Source organism: Pogoniulus pusillus, chromosome Z (genome assembly GCF_015220805.1).
Source record: "Pogoniulus pusillus isolate bPogPus1 chromosome Z, bPogPus1.pri, whole genome shotgun sequence".
Taxonomy (NCBI): Eukaryota; Metazoa; Chordata; class Aves; order Piciformes; family Lybiidae; genus Pogoniulus; species Pogoniulus pusillus.
The window spans coordinates 48,662,455-48,672,402 of NC_087309.1; the positions used below are offsets into that span (position 1 = coordinate 48,662,455).

At 44.3% G+C, this 9,948-nt stretch overlaps 1 protein-coding gene across 2 annotated transcripts; it reads left to right on the top strand.

Annotated features, from left to right (window-relative positions):
* Positions 1 to 99: 99 nt before the first annotated feature.
* KGD4 (alpha-ketoglutarate dehydrogenase subunit 4) lies at positions 100 to 5,633 on the top strand. 2 transcript variants are annotated; one of them, XM_064176788.1, is made up of 4 exons: positions 100 to 202; positions 979 to 1,042; positions 4,127 to 4,329; positions 5,536 to 5,633. In XM_064176788.1, exons 1-4 carry the CDS (start codon positions 164 to 166, stop codon positions 5,551 to 5,553), a joined length of 324 nt encoding a protein of 107 aa, XP_064032858.1. In that variant the 5' UTR covers positions 100 to 163; the 3' UTR covers positions 5,554 to 5,633. The 2 variants fall into 2 exon arrangements, with proteins under 2 accessions (XP_064032858.1, XP_064032859.1); XM_064176789.1 differs by lacking the exons at positions 100 to 202; positions 979 to 1,042 and adding an exon at positions 272 to 514.
* Positions 5,634 to 9,948: the final 4,315 nt, after the last annotated feature.

Here is a 9,948-nt window from a genome sequence, read left to right on the forward strand (position 1 = left end):
GGTTTTTTCCGGGGGGGGTGGGTGGGTGGGCGGCTCTCTGCTGCCGCCGTCAGGGCCCTGCGGCTCCGCCGGCGCTCGGCAGCCAGGCCCCGCCCGCGGCGGGCCGTGCGGCGCTGTCCCTCGGGCGCGTGGGGCGGGGCGCCGCGGCGGCGGGCGGGGCGCCATGGGCAGTAAGATGGCGGCGGCTGCTAGGGTCGTGCAGGTAACGGCGGTCGGCCTGGGGACTGGGGCGATGGGGGTGGCTGGGGCGGGGAGCCTGGCGTGAGCGGCGGGTCTCGCTTGGCGTGCGACCGCCAAGGCCCGAGGCGGCTGGGGCCTGTGCGCCGCCGGGGGGGCCGGTGTCCTTGGCGTGGGAGAAGGAGGAGTGTAGAAGGGGTCCACCCGGTGTCGCCGGTCATTTAATGCCCGTGCCTGGCTCTCGGGTACCAAAGGATGCTACAGCGTAGGGCACAGGGTTTTGTGCCCGTTTCAAGGGCGGAAGGGCGCAAGCCGGCAGTCTGTCTCCAAGGTGAAGGTGAGATGTGGAGGCTTTAAACTACGTGCGTCAAAAATTAGCTGTGTGGCTTCGACTATCAAGCTTCATAATTTAACGGATTTTTTCCCTTGATGGACGTTGTCAGAGCCGTCCAGACAGCTGAATAAACACTTACAAGCAAAGCACTGCTTGCAGTTCTCGTGCTGAGGATTTGTGTGTTTATGTGACAGCAGTAACTGTTTTTGCACATGCAAGCGCACTGACTGCTGTGAGAAAAGAGACTGCTGGTTTCTGCTCTGGACGTGGGGGTGGAGGAATGCCTTTAAAGGTGAACTTTCTTTCCGAATAAGCATGGATCTATAACGAGTAGCACAAGAGTGGTGGCGTAGAAAGCAGTGGTTGTATAGTGCAGTATATGTTCCATTTTATTGTTGTGAAGGTGATGTGTGCCTAGAAATGTATTTTATTCTCCTCGTTTTTCCTACTGCTTTGCCTTGTTCTAGGTGGTCAAGCCACATACCCCATTAATTAAGTTCCCAGACAGAAAAAGTAGTCCTAAACCCAAAAGTAAGTACTTCATCTGTAGATACAACTTGCACCATGCTTCTTCATATTAACTGTTCTATATAAGAGCCAGCACACTATTTTCTGTTTCTCTGCACAGCTCAACTGATTCTAAGTAGAGTTTCTGAAACATAGTTGTTCTAGTTTGAATGCAACTCTTGACTCTTCTCTTTCAGACTCTATACCACTATGGGAATACACTTTATACACACATGTCTTTATTTTGTGGGTAAAGACAAATTCATGAAGATATCCAGTGTTGGTTTTCATGCATGTACACATAAAGTCCTATTTTTTCAAAATATGGTAGTTGCCTGAAATGATTGTGCTCAAATCAGTTCAGAGTAGCTTTAGATATTTGGTAATACTTGAAGAGGTAATGTTGCACTTTCCTTGTTGTTTCTTAATTAGAGTGTTAAGTATCTGTGGTTTTTAAAACTGTGATTGTAATTGGGAGGAGCCATCTAAGCATGTGTTTTATGAGGTATTTCTTTATATACCTATACCTGTATTGATGTTCACATTTAGACATCAAAGCTATATGAGTGATAAATTATTTCAGTGTTCTTTTTGAGTCAAATCCCTTGAAACTAAAGTAGGAGACAAGAAGCTCTGTTATGTTGTTCTCACTTCTTTAGAAATTATACCCTACCGCGTTATTGCCACAGCCTCATCCCATTTGTGGTTTAGCTTTAACTTCAGTTTATCCATTAACGTTACAAAGTATCTACCGTTCACATCCTGCCACTTTTCACTGACCTGTCAACTCTTTAGGAACTGCTTTCCATGGTGACTTTCTGCAATAACTTTCTACCAGAATTTTGTGTGTTGTGCATTGATTGGCCAGCTTCCCCACCTCACGTGCCAGTGAACCAATTTCCCAATGACTTGAAAATCTCTTAGCCCTTATTTATCGGAGAAGGTTTTTGATAGGTCTTTTTCAAAGTATGTTACTTTTCTATCTTGACAGGTCTCTGTTGTTTCTTCAGTAAATTGGAATCTATCTCATCTTGCTTGAGTGCTGTATCAATAACTGTATTTCACTCTACCAGGCTGTTGCTTCTACATAATTCTGCAGATCAAGGCTAAATTTTTAAGGTTGTTGGTGCTTGAAAGGCTACCCAAATCAGGGAAAAAGGTCATAGAGATCATATGTTAACTAAAGCAACAGCAGTATCAAGTCTTGTACTTTCAAGTGGTGACTTCTGATGGTTTCAGTTGTTTGGTTTGGTGGGGGTTGTTTGGGTTTTTTTGGTATTTTTTTTTTATATAATGCATCTACGCCAACTACACTTCATACAAAACATACAATCCTTGGCAAATTTCTAGATATTTTCCGAGTGCATGAAAAAAAACTTGGAAAAACTGCTTCTTGGGGTTTTTTTTTCCCATATATAAGGTGTATTATTTCTTGAAACAAAATTGTTTTGCTACCTGTTTTCACTGTGTTCCTTTTGATGGAATATTTCTCCTTTCACTGTTCTGTTACATTGTTCTGCACTATGGCCACAAAAACCCCATGCAGCACTAGAGGCTGGGGAATGAGTGGCTGAAGAGCAGCCAGGCAGAGAGGGACCTGGGGGTACTGGTTAACAGCTGACCGAACATGAGCCAGCAGTGTGCCCAGGTGGCCAAGAAGGCAGCGGCATCCTGGCCTGTGTCAGAAATAGTGTGGCTGGCAGGACCAGGGAAGTCATTCTGCCCTTGTATGCAGCACTGGTTAGGCAACACCTGGAGTACTTCTGTCCAGCGCTAGGCCCCTCAATTTAAAAAAGATGTTGAGGTGCTTGAATGTGTCCCGAGAAGAGCACCAAGGCTGGCGAGTGGGCTGGAGCCTTACGCAGAGCGGCTGAGGTAGCTGGGGTTGTTCAGCCTGGAGAGGAGGAGGCTCAGGGGAGAGCGTATTGCTCTCTACAACTACATGAAGGGAAATTGTAGCCAATTGGGGGTTGGTGTCTTCTCCCAGGCATTATTTTAATCAGTGGTAATTTATGACATTGCTGTCAGGTGTTTGAAGTCTCAATCCTGGCAGTGATTCAGATTTACTGTGGCTAAAACTGGCTCCTCTCATTTGTCCTGCTGGTCTTGTAGGCACAAGGAAAAGAGGCTGGCAATGCTGTGGTGTTTTGACTCCTCATATTCTTTGACTCATCCAGACTTGATGCTGCTTATTTTGTTTTATCCCTCTGTCACAGTTGGTTAAGTGTTGCATTTGTCAGTGCTCATTTTTCAGGGGCACTGAGAGAGACCTCCTGTGGAGGGATCTTCCTTACCAGGTGTTTTAACCTTATATGAGAAATCTGTGCACTTAAGAAATAAACATATTGGTGTGAGGCTCCATCCTGCCTGGGGGGGCAATTTTGTGTTTCCATTGTAAAATTAGCCATGGTGAGACAGACCTAAGCCTCAGAATGCTACCCTTCTGTTATCTCTTCTATCAAACTGAAAACAGCTTCTCTAACATGAATTCTTTTAAGCCTAGCTCCTTACTCTCCCCTGTAAAGTACTTCATGCACTCCTTGGTCCCTGAATTTCATTAACATTTATTGCTGATACCCCTTATCTGATGTTCATCCTGCTTATTATTAGCACAATTAGGTATGATGCCATTTCGTAATACTGAGAATGGGTACAACACTGCAGTACATGTTGTGATATTCCACATTTGTAACTTATTTTCTGTAAGCCTCTACCTCTTTTTCACTTGTCTGCTGTTGCAGTCATGATGAACAGTGGATCTCAGTCTTAGTTGTCTTTGTACATAATTGACTCCAAACACACACACATTTAGAGTATTTATTATTTTTCTGTAACTATGGCTCCTCAGTGCTTTGTTAAGACATAGCCTGATTTATCTTCTGTTTCTCCATTAGTATTTCTACCACTCAAAAGATACTTTATTTCATTGTCAGAGCTTTTTCACTGTGCTCTGATACAGCTAACAACAATAAAATAGGTTGTGAGGACTGTTGTAGAGAAGTATTTATTATACCGAAGAAGATTGTTGATAACTGGTAACTTCTATTGGCTCATTAATTTTACAGTCTTGTTTTATCTCTGTAAATGGGTTTGCTGTCTGGGTTTCAGTACAGGAATCTCTACAAGCAAGTGTGCCATCTCTCCATGCTTCAAATGCACAGGAGTCCATAGGAGGCAGATCACCAGCCTTCCAGAATATTTCACCTCTTAGCAGAGTACAAGGTATACCAGACACTTCTGAATTAGCAAGAATCTTACCTCAGAAATACAGAAGGAAACTTATGTCTGATGAAGAGATTGAATATATTCAAGTAAGTATATATTCAAGTCAGTTTCACTTATTGGGGCATATTGTTTGTATTTATGTAACATTTAGCTTATTTCTATACCTTTGGAGTTTTAATTCTAGTATTACACTGTAATTCTTGGTGAAAATGGACTCTCGTGACTTTGATGTACAATACCAAAGCTACAAATTTTTAATGCAGAGGGTATACCTAAATCTCACTAATTAGTAGATTGTGGTGTCACTGAGAAGATAGATAAAACCAGATATACAGATAGATAGTTGTAAATCAGAGCATACATTAATCAGTGTCACCACTTGTTTTTGTAATGGCTGTTAATGTGTCATGTGAGTGTGCTGGATAGGAGTACAAGCATCTACTCTAGGACCAGTGAAGGCTATTGCCAGATGATAGAAGTACAAAGTATTTCTCAAACTATTACTAATAAATTAAGTATTTCTAATAGTCACAACATTTTATTAAACTTCACATATTTTCTGCAGTAATTGCCAATATAGCATTTTACATGAAAAGGAAGGGAAACCTATTGTTGTGTAATAATTCTCAGCTGTAAACGCATACTTGAAAGAGGAAAATCCACAAATTCTGAAGAACTTGTGAGATGGGTCTGAGTTTAAAAGGCAAGATACTTGCAAGGCTTTGTTAAATGATAAAGACACTTTCAGTTAGTATGGTAGAGGAAACAAGTTCTCCACCATGTACATGAGCAGGGTATTACAATTAGAAAAAAAATTAGTTGTTTCCCATACTATCACACCTGAGCATAATTTTTCTAATAGTAAGGTAAATTGTCAAATAATTTTGTTGGGAAACTAATGAATGAGTCATGACTCACTTTGGCTTTATTTTACTTTGCACTTTGGAACTTGGGCAGTGAAAATAATTCTAAAACTTGCTTTCTCTACTGCTGTGTTCATCAGACCTTTCAAAATGAGTAGGAGTCAGGTTTCTCTGAGCAAGAGTGTTTGTAATGGTGGTTTGCATACACTGATCTTTTTTGTATTCTCCCTGACAAAAATGGAGCTGTTACTGGCAGATGATAGTATTTGACACTGTGCATATTTTTATGTAGATGAAAGACAAATTTGTAAATCAGAAATTGGAGCTAGAACATTTGTCTGTTAGTCTTGAACAGTGTCGAAGAAGAATTGGTCTCAATTTCCACTTCTTTCAGTGAAATACATTTAACTTTCTGCTCTTCTTTCACAGCGTGGAGGTCCAGAATGAGTATGGAAGATAGCTCACTGGCCACTGGTGAAGAACGAAGTATTGTATTCATAATAAAGGCATTTCTTTAATGTTAGAAATTCATGTAGTCTAATAGCTTTAATAAAAACCCATACGAAGGGTGACAAGTTTGACACAACATGCTATATATTAATTTCTGATTGAGAATTGTCTACTGATGGTGCCATTCAATAGCTCCAAGTGCAGGGTGCTGCACTTTGGCCACAACAACCCCATGCAGAGATACAGGCTGGGGTCGGAGTGGCTGGAGAGCAGCCAGACAGAGAGGGATCTGGGGGTGCTGATCAATACCCGCCTGAACATGAGCCAGCAGTGTGCCCAGGTAGCCAAGAGAGCCAGTGGCATCCTGGCCTGCATCAGGAATGGTGTGGCCAGCAGGAGCAGGGAGGTCATTCTGCCCCTGTACTCTGCACTGGTTAGACCACACCTTGAGTACTGTGTCCAGTTCTGGGCTCCCCAGTTTAGAAGGGACATTGAGATGCTTGAGCGTGTCCAGAGAAGGGCGACGAGGCTGGTGAGAGGCCTCGAGCAGAAGCTCTATGAGGAGAGGCTGAGGGAGCTGGGATTGTTTAGCCTGGAGAAGAGGAGGCTCAGGGGTGACCTTATTGCTGTCTACAACTACCTGAGGGGTGGTTGTGGCCAGGAGGAGGTTGCTGTCTTCTCTCAGGTGGCCAGCACCAGAACAAGAGGACACAGCCTCAGGCTGTGCCAGGGGAGATTTAGACTTGAGGTGAGGAGAAAGTTCTTCACTGAGAGAGTCATTGGACACTGGAATGGGCTGCCCGGGGAGGTGGTGGAGTCACCGTCCCTGGGGCTGTTCAAGGCAAGATTGGACGTGGCACTTGGTGCCATGGTCTAGCCTTGAGCTCTGTGGTAAAGAGTTGGACTTGATCTGTGAGGTCTCTTCCAACCCTGATGATACTGTGATAACTAGCAACTATTTCGTGTCCACACTATTAAAATACCTTTCTAATTTGCCATTTGCAAACTTGACAATCTAACAGAGTAATTTATTTTTCTACTTGGAAAGATTCAGCTGTCTTATTGGGAATTATTTTATGGACAGGAAATGGACACTGAAGTGTTCTTGGAGATGACAGAGACTTCATGGTTGTGGGAGCAGTTACACAGCTTCAGATGGGCAATTGCCTAGCATCATTTTTCTTTAATATCAGAGTTGAAACTGGGAGCAAAATGAAAATGTGTTCTGGGGCAATTCAATTTCAGAAACAGCCCTGGTTTTGTCTGAAAAACTGATTCTTTATACTACAAATTCTGTACACACACAAGGCAAGATGCTGATTTATTAAAAAAGTTATGCAACTTTGGGTGTTGGGGGCTATCCCCACAAAGCTAGCACGCCTACCAGAATTTCCCCACATAAGAGATATAATTTCTTATCAGCAAACTGCAGTTTAAGTGCTTCTTCACCTTCAATTAGAATATCTACAAGTATCAACAGTATCTTCAAGTATCAACAGTATCTACAAAATTGATAGCATGTGCTCTGAGAGTGATGGTCTTATAGATAAAGGGCTTCTTGGCTCAATTACAATGATAATAAGGAGAACTCATTAGGAACATACCATGCAAGTTTTACATCTTCACAGTTTGCTGATAAAAGTTTCTTCTATTGACAGGTTCTTGTTTCTTACCGATTTTTGTTTGATGGGAAATTCCATCATGGGCTGGAATTGTTTTGGTTAGAGAAGACCTTTAAGGTCATTGAGTCCAATCGTGATCTAACTCTACCAAATCTGGTGCTAAACCATACCCTTTAGCACCACATCTATGTGTCTTATAAACATCTGCAGAGATGGTGATTCAACCACCTCCATGGGGAACCTCTTCCAGTATTTCATAATTATTTCAGTAAAGAAGTTTCTTCTGTTATCAAATCTAAACACCTCCCTGCCTCCCTTCCCCAGGACAACTTGAGGCCATTTGCACTCATCTATCACTTGTTACTAGGGAGAGGTGACCAGGTGATTGTAGGGAGAGAGGTCTCTAGCCCCTTCTCCACATTGAACAACCTCAGTTCCCTCAGCTGCTTCTCATAATACCTGTTCTCCAGGCCCTTCCCCAGCTTAATTTACTCATCTTGGACCTTCTCCAGCACCTCAGTATGTTTCTTATATTGATGCCCCCAAAGTGGACACCTTACTTGAGGTATGACCTCCCAGTGTAAAGTACAGTCAGATAATCGCTACCCTGGTCCTGATGGCCCCACACTTCCTGATATAGGTCAGGATGCTGTTGGCTTTTTTGGGCTTCTGGACATACTGCTGTCTTATGTTCTGCCAGTTGTCAGCACTCCCAGGTCTTTTCTCTGCTGGGCTGCTTTCCAGCCACTTTGCCCCAAGCCTATAGCACTGCATGGGATTGTTGTGACCCAGGTGCTGGACCCAGCATATGGCCTTGCTGAGTCATACAAATGGCCCCAGTCTATTGGTCCAGCCTGTCCAGGTGCCTCTGCAGTACCTTCCTACCCTGAAGTGGATCAACGCTCCCTCACACCTTAGTATCTGCAGACTTACCAAGAGTGCACTCAACCCCCTCATCCCAATTAGTGATAAAGATATTAAACAAGACTGTCCCAAAAACTCAGCCCTGGGGAACACCACATGTGACTGGATGCCAATTGGATTTAACTCCACTTGCCACCACTCTTGGGGCCCAGCCATCCAGCAAGTCTTTTACCAAGTGAAGCATCCAGCCATCCAAGCCATGAAGAGGCAGTTTCTCTAGGTGAATGCTGTTGGAGACAGTGTCAAAGGCTTCACTAGAGTCTGAGTAAACAACATCCACAGGCTTTCCCACATCCACTAAGTGGGGCAGCTTGTCACAGAAGATCAGATCTGTCACGCAGGACTTGCCCTTCATGAACCCATGCTGAGTGGGCCTGATTTACTGATGACCTTGATTCAGGCATAGAGAGTGTCATCAGTAAGTTGGCAGATGACAGCAAGTTAGGTTGCTGTGTTGATTTGAGTGAGGGTAAAGAGGGTCTTCAGAGGGACTTGGATAGGCGAGATCAATGGGCCAACATTAATGGGATGAGTTTCAGCAAGGCCAAATGCCAGGTCCTGCACTTGAGTCACAACAACCCCAAGCAATGCTACAGACTTGGGGCAGTGTGGCTGGAGAGCTGCCTGGCAGAAAGGGATCTGGGGGCTGTAATGGACAGGAAGTTGAATATGAGCCAGCAGTGTGCCCATGTGGCCAAGAAGGCCAGTGGCATCCTGGCTTGTATTAAAAATGCTGTGGCCAGCAGGAGCAGGGAGGGGATTGTCCCCTTGTACTTGGCTTTGGTAAGGCCACATCTCGAGTATTGTGTTTGGTTTTGGGCACTGCAGTACAAGAGAAATGTGGAGGTGCTGGAGTGAGACCAGAGAAGGGCAACAAATTTGGTAAAGGGCCTAGAAAATAAATCTTATGAGGAGCTGGTAGGCCTTCAGTGCCGGAGGGGGAGGATCTCTTCTCCAGCTAGGTTCGATCCTAACACTTTGCTGCCTTCATTCCCAGGGAGACCAGTGGGATGGGCTTCCATAGGGCTGAGGCTGGGGCAGGGACAGCACAGGGCGGTTGTGCCATGGTGTCATATGGAGGCCCAGCTCCAGTTGTTTTTGCCAGGCCCGGGTGATGGCGGGTAGAAGTTCTTTTGGAATTTAGTAGGTGCCTATATCCTTGAACTAACAAAACTACTTTGAACACGTTTTGAAACACCTGCCTTGAGACACCAGGATAAGGAAGTAGGACTCCCACAACATCCTGAAAACCGTGACAAACTGCACAAGTCAGCATATTCTACAGCCGAAGTGAAAAGGACAATACGAGGACAAGACTGCTAGCCTCCATCCCGAAGATCCCTAAAGAAGACCACCAGGGGGCACTGCGCCTGCAGAAGGAGGCAGAGACTACGGGAATAGTAGTTCCAAAGCATTGCTCAGAAATACTTTGAATATGTGTAACTTTTCTTGGAAATTCTATGAATATGCAATGAGTGATGACATTTAATCACAAGGATAGAAGTTGGGGGCGCACATATCTGTGGTGAAGAGATCCCCTGTGTGACAGCATGCTAATAAACATACCTGCTTTATAACCTTCTTGGTTGTAAGGTCTGCTTCTGCGTTTCAGAGCAACTGAGGGAGCTGGGGCTGTTTAGTTTGAAAAAGTGGAGGCTGAGGGGACACCTCATTGCTGTCCACAACTACCTGAAGGGATGTTGTGGAGAGGCTGCTGCTGGTTTCTTCTCACAGGTAATTGGAGACAGAACAAGACGGCCTCAAGCTGAGACTGGGTAGGTTTAGATTGGACATTAGGAAGAAGTTTTTCACAGAGGTCAGGCACCGGAATGAGCTGCCCAGGGAG